The sequence below is a fragment of the Heloderma suspectum genome, chromosome 5 (genome assembly GCF_057233095.1).
Source record: "Heloderma suspectum isolate Gila_16-S chromosome 5, 16-S_ref, whole genome shotgun sequence".
Lineage (NCBI taxonomy): Eukaryota > Metazoa > Chordata > Lepidosauria > Squamata > Helodermatidae > Heloderma > Heloderma suspectum.
The window spans coordinates 63,555,276-63,572,673 of NC_139462.1; the positions used below are offsets into that span (position 1 = coordinate 63,555,276).

The 17,398-nt window shown below is 40.8% G+C and overlaps 1 protein-coding gene across 8 annotated transcripts in view; it reads right to left on the reverse strand.

Annotated features, from left to right (window-relative positions):
• The window catches only part of NR3C2 (nuclear receptor subfamily 3 group C member 2), a 205,337-nt gene that overhangs the window by 71,449 nt on the left and 116,490 nt on the right, over positions 1–17,398 (reverse strand). For 6 of the 8 annotated variants that reach the window (XM_084856235.1, XM_084856236.1, XM_084856237.1 and 3 more), the window contains one exon: positions 16,549–16,700. In XM_084856235.1, the coding sequence (XP_084712361.1) occupies positions 16,549–16,700 (152 nt within the window). The remainder of the gene's footprint in view (positions 1–16,548; positions 16,701–17,398) is intronic. The other 2 variants (XM_084856239.1, XM_084856233.1) reach the window with 1 other exon arrangement.

Below are 17,398 nucleotides of genomic sequence, written 5' to 3' on the forward strand. Positions count from 1 at the left end.
AGTATTGTTGAAACAACCTAAGATGCAGGAAATGTATGGAACAACAATCACATTCCAATTCTTTGGCTCCATTCTTTACGCCACTGCAAAAATGGGTGCTACAGAAATTTTTATAACCCTAAAATAACATGGAGAACTCAGATCATACAAACACCAGCTAAGCACAGGGATGTAACAAAATCGTGCTTCAAAATATACTGATTCCCTACGCCTTTGAAGAAGTCCTTAATTTTGAAAAATACCTCCTCCACAAACAGTTCATACTCTGACTCCACAATGCAGTTTCATTTCTCAGGAGAGAAGCTTGAGAAGGTTTAATTAAAAAAAAATCAGGAACCTGAGAATCATATTCTCAGACTATGATCGTATTTGTTGGTTCTGATGTTTAAACTGTTGCACTCACCAAACTGCATTCCAAGTGAAACTGAGACATTCCCAAATGAGAGATTGTAATACTGTAACTCAATTCATTAGAACTGAAGATACAAAGAAGTCTAGAAATAACTGGATCTCCAGAAAAATGTTGCTTCATATCAGGAAATCTCACTGACCCGTTATAGCTACAGCTTGAATTAGGCTTTGTTGAATATTCTTCTCTAGCAGAGGTGCTTGCACTGAATTCAATTACATAACTGGTTCACTTGAATTTTTCCCCCTGTAGACATGACAGGAGTTACATCATAATTAAGACGGCATTTAAAGATAGCTAAATATGGGGTGGAGGTAAGGAAGATAACGTTCCTAGAAGAGAGGAATCAAGAATAAGAGTTGCACAATTCCAAGTTAATGATTAATACTATGTGTGAGAGATCTTCTCTTTGGCTTAGCAAGGAGACTGATGACCTCTGTTTTCACTATTGCTGAAAAATGGTCAGTTAACCTTCATAATGAGTATAATGATTAATGCCTACTATGCAAACACAGTAGGGCACAAATCCAAACTCATGCTTCTGACACCTCTAAATGGGAATTAGTTAAATTACAACAATACATTTAAACAGATAATTAACCTTGATGTAGTCTGTCAGTCATGGTTTTTTGTCTGATTGTATGAATCTTGTTAAGGGACAGTAGTATTGCCAACTAGGGGGGAGGATGGACTTCGATACCTTTAAAAATTCCATGGAGACAGACTTTAAACCAATGAAACTTTTGTTTGTTGTTGTTGCCATGAAGATTTTAATACTAATATTTTAGCACTTTTAGTATTAGTAATACTAATACCTTCAGCAACGGAGATCGTTACCTTGTCATGGTGCTGGAGCTTGAGCACCTCAATGACGTCGTGAGCTAAACCATGAAGGGACACCCAAGATGGGAAGGTCATGGCAGAGCGGTCAGACTAAATACGATCCCTGGGGAAGGAAACGGCAACCCACCCCAGTATTCCTGCCATGAAAAATAAATGGATCAGTACAACCAGAGATATGTCGGTATACCATCGGAAGATGGGACTCCCAGGTCGGAAGATGGTCAAAATGCTACTGGGGAGGAACAGAGGATAAGTTCAACTAGCCCCAGATGTGATGACGCAGCTGGCTCAAAGCCGAAAGGACGGCTAGCAGCCGATGGTGCTGGTGGTAAACGACGAATCCAATGTTCTAAAGATCAACACACCATAGGAACCTGGAATGTAAGATCTATGAACCAGGGCAAATTGGATGTGGTTATCGGGGAGATGTCAAGATTAAATATAGACATTTTGGGTGTGAGTGAACTGAAATGGACTGGAATGGGCCACTTCATGTCAAATGACCACCAGATCTACTACTGCGGACAAGAGGACCACAGAAGAAATGGAGTAGCCTTCATAATTAATAATAAAGTGGCTAAAGCAGTGCTTGGATACAATCCAAAAAATGACAGAATGATCTCAATTCAAATTCACCACAGATGCTGAAGAAGGAGAAGAAGATCAGTTCTATGAGGATCTGCAGCACCTACTGGATAGTACGCCAAACAAAGATGTTATTTTCATTAGAGGAGACTGGAATGCTAAGGTGGGTAGTCAAACGACACCTGGAATTACAGGCAAGCATGGTCTGGGAGAACAAAGTGAAGCAGGACATAGGCTGATAGAATTTTGCCAAGACAACTCACTGTGCATAACAAACACTCTCTTCCAACAACCTAAGAGACGACTTTATAAATGGACCTCACCAGACGGTCGACACCGAAATCAGATTGACTACATCCTTTGTAGCCAAAGGTGGCGGATGTCTATGCAGTCGGTAAAAACAAGACCTGGAGCTGATTGTAGTTCAGATCACGAACTTCTTATTGCACAATTTAGAATCAGACTACAGAGAATAGGGAAGACCCACAGATCAGTTACATATGAGCTCACTAATATTCCTCATGATTTTGCAGCGGAGGTGAAGAATAGATTTAAGGGACTAGATTTAGTAGATAGGGTCCCGGAAGAACTATGGACAGAAGTTCGCAACATTGTTCAGGAGGCGGCAGCAGAAAATGTCCCAAAGAAAAAGAAAATCAAGAAGGCAAGATGGCTGTCTGCTGAAACACTGCAAGCAGCCCAAGAAAGAAGGAAAGCAGAAGGCAACAGTGATCGGGGGAGATATGCCCAATTAAATGCAAAATTCCAGAGGTTAGCCAGAAGAGATAAGGAATTATTTTTAAACAAGCAATGCGCAGAAGCGGAAGAGGATAATAGAATAGGAAGGACAAGAGACCTCTTCCAGAAAAATAGAAACATCGGAGGTAAATTCCAGGCAAAAATGGGTATGATCAAAAACAAAGATGGCAAGGACCTAACAGAAGCAGACGAGATCAAGAAAAGGTGGCAAGAATATATGGAAGATCTGTATAGGAAGGATAATAATATCGGAGATAGATTTGACGGTGTGGTCAGTGAGCTAGAGCCAGACATCCTGAAGAGTGAGGTTGAATGGGCCTTAAGAAGCATTGCTAATAACAAGGCAGCAGGAGATGACGGTATCCCAGCTGAACTGTTTAAAATCTTGCAAGATGATGCTGTCAAGGTGATGCATGCCATATGCCAGCAAATTTGGAAAATACAACAATGGCCAACAGATTGGAAAAAATCAACCTATATCCCCATAACAAAAAAGGGAAGCACCAAAGAATGTCCAAACTATCGAACAGTGGCACTTATTTCACATGCCAGTAAGGTAATGCTCAAGATCTTGCAAGGGAGACTCCAGCAATTCATGGAATGAGAATTGCAGACGTACAAGCTGGGTTTAGAAAAGGCAGAGGAACTAGAGACCAAATTGCCAATATCCACTGGATAATGGAGAAATTATCAGCCAGGGAGTTTCAGAAAAACATCGATTTCTGTTTTATTGACTATTCTAAAGCCTTTGACTGTGTGGATCATCACAAATTGTGGCAAGTTCTTGGTGGGATGGGGATACGAGGAATCTGTATAACGACCAAGTAGCAACGCTAAGAACAGACCACGGAACAACGGGCTGGTTTAAGATTGGGAAAGGAGTAAGGCAGGGTTGTATACTCTCACCCTACCTATTTAACCTGTACGCAGAACACAACATGCGACGTGCTGGGCTTGATGAAGCCAAGGCTGGAGTTAAAATCGCTGGAAGAAACATTAACAATCTCCGATATGCAGATGATACCACTTTGATGGCTGAAAGCGAGGAGGAGCTGAGGAACCTCATGACGAAGGTGAAAGCAGAAAGTGCAAAAGCTGGGTTGCAGTTAAACCCCCCAAAAACCAAGATTATGGCAACCAGCTTGATTGAGAACTGGCAAATAGAGGGAGAAAACGTGGAGGCAGTGACAGACTTTGTCTTTCTAGGCGCAAAGATTACTGCAGATGCTTGACTGCAGCCAGGAAATCAGAAGACTTCTGGTTTACTTCTTGGGAGGACAGCAATGACAAATCTTGATAAAATAGTGAAGAGCAGAGACATCACACTTGACAACAAAGGTCCGCATAGTTCAAGCAATGGTATTCCCCGTAGTAACCTATGGCTGCGAGAGCTGGACCATACGGAAGGCTGAGCAAAGGAAGATAGATGCTTTTGAAATGTGGTGCTGGAGGAAAATTCTGAGATTGCCTTGGACTGCAAGAAGATCAAACCAGTCCATACTCCAGGAAATAAAGCCAGACTGTTCACTTGAGGGAATGATATTCAAGGCAAAACTCAAGTACTTTGGCCACATCATGAGAAGACAGGATACCCTGGAGAAGATGCTGATGCTATGGAAAGTGGAAGGCAAAAGGAAGAGGGGCCGACCAAGGGCAAGGTGTATGGATGATATTCTGGAGGTGACGGACTCGACCTTGGGGGAGCTGGGGGTGGCGATGGCCAATAGGAAGCTCTGGTGTGGGCTGGTCCATGAAGTCATGAAGAGTCAGAAGCTACTGACCAAATAAACAACAACAAATACTAATACTTTTAATGCTAAAGAGCTCTGTTGGGGGAGTGAGGAAGAGTGAAGGGAAAAAGCTGGAAATGATAATAGACAGAAGAATTACTTTTATACAATCCTGAACAAGTAGAGCAAACTGAAATAAAATAATTAATATACTGTGAAGGCTTAACCTTATTCTAATGTTTGATAAAATTTTGAAATACTATTGTTGTAAAACCGTATACTTGGTAACACATGCACAGAGAGAGAAAAGCAGGATGACAAGAAGTAAACAACCAAATTCTGAAAAGACCTCATGTGATAGGACACAATTATACGAAATGACTTAATCTAATGGGATAAGGGACAGTAATGTTACAGAAAAAAATGGACTTCTGAAAAACTTTTCAAAATGGGTTTACTTGGTAACAAACTGAATTATTTCAATAAGACTGTTGAAAATGTTGCTTGTTGAAACATCATTTCTGACATACATTTGAAAAATAGATCTTGTTCTTTCTTTGCTCACATTTTAGCCAAAGTCACTTCCAGGATAAATAAATCTGCAAATGGCTCATATATTTGTGCATACTGTTACAGTCTCATGTACCCACATGGCATATTTTACATCAGAACAGTGTTCAAAGAATTAAGATGTTGGCATGTCAAGATGATTTAGGATTGGATTCTAGATTTAAGCACATCCAACAGGGATGGCAGAAGCAGACTTCCCTGCCACCACTTTCCCAGAGCAGCTCCTCTGGGCCCCACCTGCCCAATGCTGCACAGAGGGTTGGGGATCCTGATAGATGGGCTAGGCTCTTGCATGGGGTGGGGGAGATGGATTTCTCAAATTGGCCAGAAAAATCTTCCATGAGCAGCGGGGGTAGGATAGTATGTTCCGACAGCCCTGTCGCAACCCATAAAGTTTAGAAGTGTCAGTTTAAGCTTTAAATGTTTTCACTGCTGTGTCACGCTCTCAGAATACCATTGATGAATTGCTTAATCTAAATAATAAGTAAATATGTAAGTGACAGTGCTCAGGTCTGCATAAGAGCCCTACCAACTGCTCTGAAAGAAAACCCTGCTACATAATCTAAGTTTGGATGTAAGACTATGCCAAGGTTTAGCATTATCAGAATAAGCTTAGCCTCTCACTGGATTTGCACACTCCTTCCTCCAGCGCAGCTGCAAGGAAGATATCGGAAGCTTCCACTTCTGCTTCAGATTAACTGTAATGTAGTGTGTACTGTGAAATCTAAACTATGGTTAACCTTAACTATAATTTGTTAAAGCAAGGCAGCTTCATAAACTATGGCTTGACATTAGGTTTTCCCTACTAACCATAGTTATGATTAACCACAGTTTTCAGGTTTGGATGACAAGGCAAGTTGTGGGTTAATCAAAAAGAGAAAAAAAAGCTTCTGAACTCTTTCTTGTGGCCATGTCAGAGCAGGGCAGGGGGCACACAAGTCCAAGGAGAGGCTAGGCTTGTTCTTTCATTGCTGAATTATGGTTTAGCATTGCGTCCAAACCAGCCCTAAGAGTATGGGGACAGGCTGCAATTGCTCAGTGGAGATGGAAAGAATTGTAATATGAACAGCTGCAAAAAAGAGAAACTCTTTTTCCTCAGGCCTAAGCAGTGAGTGCAACTTGGCTTTGATAGGCATTGGAAACTATCACATAACTACTTCTAGCAAATCAAGAGCTTAGAAAGGAAATGCTTATAAGCCTTCTTGCTGGTATGTCCAATGATCTTAGCTTTTTTTTTCTTTGTCATTTGTGCCTTTTGACTACTGTATTTCCTCCTGTCTTCTGAAGGGATCCTCTTTGATACCTGATCTTGACTTCCTGCAAAAGCTCAGTCCAGAGAAGATGCATCCTTGGACTGACAACTGGGCTTTATGAAACTATTTGACTGACCATTTTCCTGAGCTGTGATCCTTAAGTGTAGTTTTGTAGGCAAGGTTGATATATTTAATAGGACACAGGTTCAACAAATATAAATGGGGACAGTTGAAGTAGAGCCTAATGTTTAATTAGCAACGGAGATTATATAGTCATAAGGGGACTGTAATTGTCTGGTGACCAATTGTCTGGTATTGTGACAACTGTGTGTATATGGTTAGAAATTAGAACCAAGCTGAATGTTCTTAGTTTCAGACTTTTGGTTGGATCCAGATGTATTCATGCTTACAGTAGGCTCATTGTAATCAATTGGACTTATGCTAGTCAAGATTAACTTGCCCCATTGCTTTCAGTGGGTCTACTCTAAGCATGACTAAGTCTGGATCCAGCCCAGTGTCTCTGTCAAACAGTTAAACAAACTTCATGAAAGTAACGTTCTCTACTTTTTGTCTCAGTTCTAGACACTAACAGCAACTCAGACAGAGCTGTTCACAGGCCCCCTTCATTTTTTTAAGGTCCAGAGAGTACTCTACTATCTGCTATTATAATGTATTCTACATGGGGCTGCCTTTGAATACTGTTCAGAAACTTCAGCAGGTCCAGAATGCTGCAACCAGACTGCTGACCAGGGCCGGTTATGGAGAGCATGTGATTCTCTTGTTCCAACAGCTTCACTGGCTACCAGACTGCTTCCAAGCACACTTCAAAGTGCTGGTTATGACCTGTAAAGCCCTATATGACTTGGGAGCAGGCTATCTGAAAGATCACGTTCTCCCATACAAACCTGCCTGCCAATAGCCAGCAGAGCCAATAGTGGGAGCTGCAGTCTAACAACAGTCCCTGCCCTAAATGGGACAGATATTTGCCCATATGGAAGGGCTTTGGTTGGCACAGAGCTGTACCCCAACCCATATGGGTTACGAATTGGACACTGATGAAAGCTTGGAGATATGCCTGGACCTGGCTATACCTGACTACATGCTGCTATGGGAAAAGAGCTTGTTGCCTTCTGGTTCCCCGTTGTGCATGTAAAAAAGGTCAACTTTGTCCTGCTACACCTGAAATAAATCACACTTCAATTTCTCCTAATAAATCAATTTATCCTAATAAATAGTGGTGTGTTGCACTCTTATTGGGGATGAAGACATTTGTGTACTTCTAATCTCTTCCAAGGCATAGTATTCTCAAATGATTTACCCTTATGCTACAAACTGGACAATACACAGTTACGGATGGACAAATCAGCCTATTTCCAGTCCATGTCAATTTTGTATATATTCAGACATCATAAGTTTGTTCTGTCCAATTTCCACATCAATCCGTTTTTTCTTTAAAAACCACATGAAAATTGACATTTATTTTTGTAGCAATTTCCCCTAACACATGCATTTTGTATGCAATTTTCCCTATGAATTTTGTATGCAGTATTTGAGCTGAAAACTGCTTCACAAAATGTAGTAACATGAGCAATACAAAGGATAACCCTGTTCTGATCCAACTGGTCCAGAACGTGTAAATTAGGTCAATTTGCTTAAAATGTGGACCAAACAAAATCCTCCCCCTTGCTTACACATAGGTACCACCTATAAGGTGACCCTATGGGAAAACAGCAAATATGAGATATCTTTTCTAGTTCAAAACTCCCATAATGTACCTGTCTTGCAATTTCCTTTTCTGTGTTCGATTCCACAGAAATTTCTCCTCATTGCTAGGCTATTCTGTTTTATGACGACAAGTGCAAGATTATTACTTTCCAACAGAGTGCTGGCTTTCATTAGTTTTGGATTTTACGTGCGAGTGCATACTAAACAATGAGTGCTGTTATTAATTTCTCCCAATAGTATATAATTATAATGACACAATATCAGAGCAAATAAGCACCTATCACTTTCATAATTTCAGCTAGCATTGTTAAGCATAGCATTTGCATGAATTACATGGTGCATAGGCTAACAGAAGTATCTTATTTCTGGATCCATGTGGCAGAGAATAAATGACTGAATTCTAGGTTTCATGTATCAAATCACATTTAGGAGAAATGTGAAACTCCCAGGCATAGAAAGTTGGTTTTCCTTTTTAAAGATCATGTTCATTGAGTTTTCAAACATGTAGACAAAGATTTTGATCCAGCCGCCTCAGTGCACAAGTGTTTTACATATAGATCAAGAAGAGTACTCTCTTTCAAGCCTAAGCTAAGCTGCCTAATACTACCCCTCCCCAAGCCATCTCATAGTTAGATGCCCAAGGCTGGCAAACATGTACTAGTGAAGGAATTGGGACTTGGGGCAGAGAAGGTGGTGGTGGTGGTGGTGGGACAACAGTTGGCCCCTGCATTATTTTTCACCAGGAGTAACAGTTTTCTGACAATAGTAGAGATCCCTGGCATTCCTGCCTAATCCTGCAAATAGCCTCAGTGATCCACATGAACTTCCAAGTTAACTATGAGTACATGTAGATCATTGTTTATCTGCAAGTAGCCTTTTCAGTGCAAAACATAGGCCTGAAACCAGATTGTAATGATACAGACAACTGGTGTCATCTAAGACTGTCTATACCTTCAGGGCAAACATCTGCTTGAACTTTTGCTCCCCAAAAATACATTGGCTATTTGTATAATAACTGGAGTAATCCTCAGGGCCCTTCAAGGAGGTTAGGCCCACCCTCTCTCAAAAGGAAACATTTATTACTTCCTGGACCCAGCCAGGCAAACCACTCCTGCTCAGTGTTATGAGCCAGAAGCAGCAAGGATCATACAAACAGACAGTGGTCTGTACTCCTCCAAGCACCTTGTCCATGTCCTTAGGCCTCAATAACTGAAATTCACCCAACAGCATGTGACTAAACAATGCTTTGGACACATCTGATGGCAACACTGCAGTAACATGCAAATCACTGTAGGTGCAAGGAATTTTATCCTCCGAGTGCTTAGCAAGTAAAGTCACAGTGGGATCCTGAAGAATCTTCTAATATTCACTTGATGGTCAAGTTGGAGAAGGCCATGCACCACTCAGAAAAACTCCACTGGACAGCCCTGTAAATGCCCAATGGTAAATGCACTATACAGAAAACTGTTGCTTCTTCACTGCCATCACTGCAACAGAGTAGGTTCTCACCTGTATTTGGTTGGATTCACTTTGAGTTCTCTGCCACCTGAATTCCAGCCATTGTCTCATCTGTTTCATCCCTTCCAGCATCTGGTAAACCAAAGGGCCAAACAAGCTCTATCCACAGGGAGTGGGTACTTAGGAGCAATCACATCAAGTGCCTGAGTCATTTTCACTTCCCACAGAACAACCCAGGCATTGACAGGAGCACCAGCAATGCTAACTGGACACTCTACAAGGGCACTCAGAAATCCATCTGGATCCATCAGCCTCTGCCAGGGGGGAATGTTCTACTAGGTCAACCACCCCTGCAAAGGGAGTAAGGGCGCAATCCTATCCAGATAGGCGGCCATCTCCGAATTCAGAGGCGACCACCTATTCAAAGCAGGGCAGGAGAAGCACAGAGAGGATAGTTCCCTCCACACTTCTCCTGCCCTGCATCTTCGGCTAGATAGCCCATTGCAGCCGTCTAGCCACAGGAGGACGGAGTGGGGAAGGAGGCTGCTGTATGACACGTAGGATGTGTTGTACAGGCATTTCTGCCCTCCCCACCCTGGAACGCCCCCAGCCATGCCCCTTTTCAGCCGCTCCGCACTCCTCTTGCGAGTGTGGAGGACGAGGGTGTTCCATGCTGCCTTGGAGGCAGCGCAGAAGTTGGGGGAGGTCAGTTCCCGGAAAAGGTTGGTTCCGGGACAACAACATATCCTACAGCTGTCTAGCTGCTGTCTAGCGGCCATAAGATTACTCCCTCTGTCACAGTAAGCCTACATCTCACCAGGAAGTGTAGTTTGCAGCATATTTTACGGCCAATGACATCTTGAGCCAGCCCCTTCATGGCTACAGTACCATGACAACCTTAAGCTTCCTGGCATGGATGTTGAAATGCCCCAGAACCACAATCCTCATCACTAGAAAAGCCCCAGGATTTCATTCAGTCCACATTTTAAAGCAAACTGACTTGATTTGCACTTCCTGCACTAATGCTGGTATTCTTCAGTTTTTATATTTCTCCAAATTTTGCAATGCAGCTCTCAGTTCAAACAAAATGTACCAAAATGTACCATATTTTAGGATAAAATTCATTTAGAAATATGTACATTGTGAGACACATCCTTCAAAAATGTGTATTTAAATATGAACTTGCATGTGGATTTTTAAAAAATCAGATTACAAGACAGAATGGATTTACAGTTAGCGAACATCAGGAGCCCTTGAAAACAAAATCTATAAGATAATATTTTCTAGATTTCATTAGATTTTTTTTAAAGCTTTATTGCAAAAGCTCCAGTTTAACTTTTTCTAACATTGATAGCTACAGTCTGTAGCTATCTGTGGCACTGAATCTGCTAAAATGGTAACTCACTATTTGCCCAATTTAAAAAATGAAAGGATGTAGGTACAATACTATGGACTGCACCTTTGCTGCTCGGAAGCCCCCAAATCCAGAGGTTCCAAGATTCCTATGCCCTGTTTGGCTAAAATCAGCAAGGTAGGAGGAGCAGCAGAGGCAATCTTTGCCTCTCCATCCTTCAATCTCCTATATTTTCAAAAATACATATTATGGAAGGCGCTTTGGAGGGAGAGGGAAGGAGGTTGGAGGAAGCTCAGGATACCAGAATACCCAACTTTTTGACCTCAGAGAGGTAGCCTCATGGTTCTCTCTGTGCTGGCTGCAATGGGTCAGGGTCCGGGGTGGTGGATCTCAGAATCCCCCTTCCGAGGTCAGAGCACTGTCTCCGACTTCAGAAGGGGTTTTCTGAGCCATCCTACAGTCCCTCGGACACTTGCCCAGGGACCATAGGATTGGTCTCTGCCAGGGATCTCCTGCCCCCACTGAAACAACAGACTATTTTGTTCTACCTGTACTAAACACCTAACACCTTCTTCCAAGCTTTCAATTTCATTGTGTTGCTTGCTATGCAGTTCACACAAAGCCATAGCAATGACCAAACACTTCATTACCAACAACTTGTAAATGGCCTGTTGTAAATATCACTATGTTTTATTGAAATTCTCATTCTCCTTCATGTGGAACAACTAATGGCAATTTTATTATGTATAGCATTATCATCATACACCTCACCTTTCAGGGTAAGGTAACCAACAATATAGTTCCCTGTCTCGAAGAGCTAAATTTTGACAGTGAAAAAGTTAACCAATGGAGAAAAGGGATAAACTTGAACTGTGACTTCCCTCTTCCACTGTATCCTTAGAACAACCATTAGCCATGGTCACAATCTCATTTATATTGAGCTACATGGGGAAACCGCAGAATACTTCTTCCCTAACAGTAAAGTTTAAATTCTGGTGGCTAGGAACAATCAATGGCAGCATAATGCCATAGTAAGATATATAGGTTTGATCCAGACTTAGTTATATTTAGATTCATTGAAATCAATGGGACTTAAGATAGTCATGATTCAAGCTATAGAAAATACACTAAATCACATTCTAGTCAACTTTGCATTCTCTTTGATAAACATCTCTACATTACCTTGCCATTGTGGGCATATGTCAGAGAGGGTATCTGCAAACATACAGATTCTGTGATAAAATTGGACAGTCATATCAAATAATGTTGGCCGTGAGAAAATGAATTAAAAGAAACTACAGCCTCTAATATGCAATGAATATGAACTTGAGCACGCTCCGGGAGAGAGCGCAGGACAGGAAGGCCATGGGGTCACGAAGAGTCGGACACGACTGAACGACTGAACAACAACAACAACAGCCTCTAATGGAAAAATACTGGTTCCATTGGTGCTGAATTAATAGGAGAGCAGAGGGAAGCGTAACATAAAAGGTTGTGTTAATAAATGATGTAGACTAAAGTAAAACATGCTACAATGCACCAGACAAAGATCGTTCAAATAAAGCTTTTGAAATCCACCTTTTGAGAATCAAGGAGAATAATATACTTTAAAAAATAGAATGTTTAAGTTTATCTCCTTAAAAAGTAGGTTAAATACATGCTAAATATCAATGTTAGATATTGGTGGCATAATCCATGAAGTGCAGCACAGATTTGAGTCTACAGAGAGAATATTTTAACTATATATTTTAGATTACACTCCGTCTTATTTTTACTGGGATGTTTAAATAAAACTATTTTCTGATTCCAAATGTAGTAAGTCAAATATAATAACTAATTACCCAAAGTCCTACACAGAAAGTGGAGCTGTCCACCTCAAGCAGCAGCTAAAGAAGTGGACAGTGGCAGCCACACACTTCCTGTAATGCCTTTATGTACTATGGGCAATATCCAATTGTGCCTCAGCACTAGCACTAATGATGTTGTGCTAGGGTAAACCAACACATGCTCAATGTAACTAGCACTTTCTAGTTACACTGAGCATGTGTTTAATGGCAATTTTTTGCCGAATGTTGGCATCACCACCAAATTTTAGCAACAAATTGCCATTTTTCTCCATTGCCCTAACAAGTGCTTGTTACATTGCACAAGTGTTGGTTTATACTAACACAACATGATTAACGCTAGTGCCAGGGCACAATTGGATACTATCCTATACATTTAAAGCAAATTATCAATTCACGTTTCATTTTTTTTTTAGTGGAGCAATACAGCTTAGGCCAAAATGTAGAGATGCTAGAGCACACAAATATGAAACACAACAGTAATAGAACTAAAATGCAGACTAACACCCGCCCTGCCCCCACCTCACACACACACATTTTGGAAGCATTCCCAGGGCTAATCTTTATATATTTACAGAGAGATTGAAACATATTTTCTACTCAAATGCATCCTTTCAGATATGGCCAAAATGGAAGGAATTATGTGTAGAAAGCAGGGAACAGAGTACCCCCTGCAGTTCCAGTTTCACCATAGCTTCACCCACCATGCCACCTTTATGTCTTTAGACTGGATGATGCAAATGCATATATCTAGTCTAAGGAGTGCTCATCCATTTTTATTACATTACCACTTCTGGCAGCCAGCAAGAAGGTTCATTAAATCTATTGGTCCTTTGGATCTGCCCCTGCTGCCACCACCAAAGATTGTCATGCCTGTGCTGCCATTTTTATTTCAAATGAGATGTTTCTGCTGTCCCTTGGGAACAGTGCAATACAGAGGGGGGGAAAATGTGTGTAGGTGTTCTGTTATACATGTGTAGTTTCACTAAAATGATTAAAGAATACAGCTCCATTTTGGAGCAAGGAGAGAAAACAGCCAGTCGATTGCTATTGTACACTTCTGGTATAATGCTGTTGTTGTTTTAAAATAAATGGGTATGCACAGGTGAACAGGCTCACTAAGGCCCACTAAGAAATAAAGAAGTGGGAGTAGGAAATGGAAGATGAGTGGAAGGGATGGACAAAAAAGCAGTGATAACTGCATCCCATCATGCCCCACCCACATGTATGGACAGGAGAGGGGAGCATATGACGGAACAATATAAAGGAAAACAATGAGATGTCTTCTGCAGTGGAGAATGTATACTGCAAGTCAGCATTTTTTTTTTAAAGGAAAACAACAACCTGCACATGCAAGAAGGCTTCTATCTGGAAGTAGCTGAAATGTATGCAATATTCACTTTGTTATCAAACCTAAATTTATCTTACTTCTTTAATAACATGAAATGAATTATGTATAAATTAGCTAATAAATACAATTGGACTATTTGCTACAATTTTGGAAATCTAAAGGGATAAATGTTTTAGATTTATTCAAACCATCATTAAAATATATATCCAGTATTAGAGGTGGAGCTGCAAGCTGTTGCACTCTAAGGTACCCAAGCATATCTTATGTGTCAGGGTGGAAACTGAGTCCACAGAGCCCCAGAGCAGTTCTGATTCTGAGGAGGAACAGCAATCCATGGGAGAGGAGCTCACTCATCTCTCACAAGCACAGCAGCTGGCAGAGATTCCTCCTGCCAGCATTCCTGGGAGAGATAGTGACCCTGGCAGTGAGAGAGCGCTGGTGGGTGGCTTGCTGGATGCTCGGCGCAGACGCAGGGAGCGACAACAGATGGAGGGCGCCAAAAGGAGGCACTCTGCTCGTCTGGCGCTAAATCAACGGTCGCATCCCGAGGAGCCAAGGGTAAGAGGGAGGATCTCTCCATAGCCCATAAGTTCAGAGTCTTCCCACACTTCTCCTTCAAACAGCAACCAACTGCCTTACCTGGAGCTTAGGCTACTCTGCTATCTACTCCAGTGCAGTTCCTTGCATAGTCGCTAGTGATTAGTATCTGTAAGAGTCATTAAGTAATAAAGGAATAAAGCCTTGGAAAGAATCCTCGCCGTCTGTGTCTTGAATTGGCTATTGGAGGGGACTGTAAAAGGCAGCTAGGGTGCTCCTGACATTATGCTTCGGCAATTGGGAAAATAGGGGGTGAAATAAAAGATGAAAATTGAAAGTCAAGAATTAGCATTGCAGTAAACAAAGGAACTCTGCATTATCTGGGCTTGGAAATAACATATAGATCTCAGGATTATCATGCACACAAAGAAGAAATGCATTTTTTAAGAGAAAAAGCTCACAAAATAAACGTTCGTATAGTCTACTTAAGGAGCAATATGTTCAGATATTCAGTTAAACTTTAGAATAAAACTGAACTTTTCAATGGCATCTCATCATCATACACAAGAAAACGACAATGCTATGCACGGTTATTTTAAATGAGTCTCACAGAACGCAGCAGGATCTGCTCCTGAATTGAATAAACACACATAGGGGCAGAATAAAACTCCATAATAATTGTAGGGAAAATTAGGTACCCTACACCCATATTCATTTTATTTATATCCAATCCTCTCTCAATAAATATTCTTCAAAATGGTAGCATAACTCAAGTTTATTTCTCTCATTAGTGTCTGAAGATTCATAGCTCCTGATTCTGATCCTTCATTTCAGATCTCATGGAATTCAGAAAATGAAAGCTTTGCATGAAATAAGGGTCTCGACTCCATCACATATAAGTTTGTATTTTATTTTACTTGATGCAACACGTGGAGGAAGCAGAGGCGTATGAGAAGAAAGTCAGGTCAGAGGCAGTGTTATACAAAGGCCTTGCCACCATGTTGCAAGAGCAATATGCTTGGCAGTCTCCCAAATTCAGACCAGATAGCATAGCTGGGGATACTCGATATTCTATAGCATTTGAAAGTAATTTTCCAGACAAACACAGCAACAATGCTATCATCATTAACCTTTGAAATTAGTTCTAAAAGCTCTGTAGCAAGGTGAACTGGTTATAATGATATTATTTTTAATCTCTATTTGAAAAATTATTTTAGTCTGAGAGAGAAAAATATTTCATGAGAGATCTTTGTTTCATCATTTCATTTTTCACCATTTCCAGTGGGAAAAATGGAAAAAAATTCCTTGGGATGGGCAAAGAAACGGAAAGCTTTTTAAACTAAATTATTCCGTTCCTTCCCACAGGAACCGGTAGGTATAGCTGAATGGCAAGAAACTCTCCACTACAGTGAAAGAGGCAAGAATACAAAAGGGAAGGTGTATGATGAATGCAGAACAAGTTGTATTAATGCAGAACAGGAAAGGAGGCAGGGCTGGCAGGGAAATAGTCAATTTAAAGAGATAGGACTGTTAAATGGAGCTAGGACAACTGAAGTGAAAAGGAGCAGAAAACGGAATAATGCAACAGATTATCTTCTGAGAGGGAGTTAGAGTTGTATGCACTTGAAATGCCTGGTTCTAAATGCTTTGAGTGGCCTTGCTTCTTCATAAAAACTGCACACCTCCCCAGGCCTGTCAACTTCTTTTTTAGAAGGAGAGTGCAAATGTGTATCAATCTTAAAAGGGTGGGTTCAAAGTTGTATAACTATCATGCATCAATTAGCTTTAAGCTACATTTGTTATTATTCATGGATTTTTGAAGAACAGTTAGGGGCATCATCTGCTTGTCTCTACCCAGAATTCCCCTCCAACTTATGAAAGGTTTGGACATGTTTACTTGTGGCTAGAGAGAATTCTTTGGTCTAGCAGAAGAAACAAATCAGGATTTTAAATAATTAGAATTATGGATATGAATTAAAATTAAAGCTTAAGGGCATAAAACTATAACTAGGTGTTTTCCAGATAAAGCAGAAGATGCATATATTTAAAGCACAGAGTTAAAGCCACTGTGGAACATGCAATTAAAATTTCTTATACTTATATCAGAAAGAATATAAAATAAGAACCCACATGAGGATTTACCTTCCACTGCTCTCTTGAAGAAGACTTTACAGCTGCCACAGGTAACAACTCCATAATGGCATCCAGATGCCTCATCCCCACACACCAAACACACTTTGGAAGGCCTTGAGGAACCAGACGATACACTTCTCAATGAGGAGCTATGAGGAAAAATAACAAGATCGATCATTTCAAGCCATACTGGCCACCAGCAAACTCCAGTTAATTTGTTATGACTAATGTCAAAGATTTTAAGGGACCACAACCCCTTTTGGCATTATCTGTGTAACTTGGCTGCTCTTAACAGTATGTGTTGGATTTTACTTCCTAATTTAAAACACCCACAAACATTCAATGTGAGAGACTGCTACAAACAATTTCATCCATCAACTCCTCCTTGGGATCTACATTTATTGTTTCCTCAAAATCACCAAGGCAACATATCAAGAATGCATTTATTCTGTTACCGTAGGCTATCCATTAAGAAAAAACACAACACATGCTCAGGAACACTTTTTTATAAAGGCTGAACAGAGAGGAATTTAATATTCTAATGAATGCCAAACCAAAATTACAAAAGCTGCAACCTTATACCCACTTATCTGAGGGTTAAGCCCCACTGAACTCAACAGGACTTACTAGTGGGTAGAGATATATAGGTATTGCATTGTAAAGGTTGTTTGCTTAGGATCTAATCAAGTCAACACATCAGTCTTAGGCCCAGTTTAAAACTGAACAAGTAGAAGCTCACAAAATTTCACTAAAATGATAATTTTATCTTCTCACACATAGCACTCTATATTCTACTCAGTCCCCCCAGTTTTTCTCTCACTTATGTGGAGTGGAGACAGATGGCTGG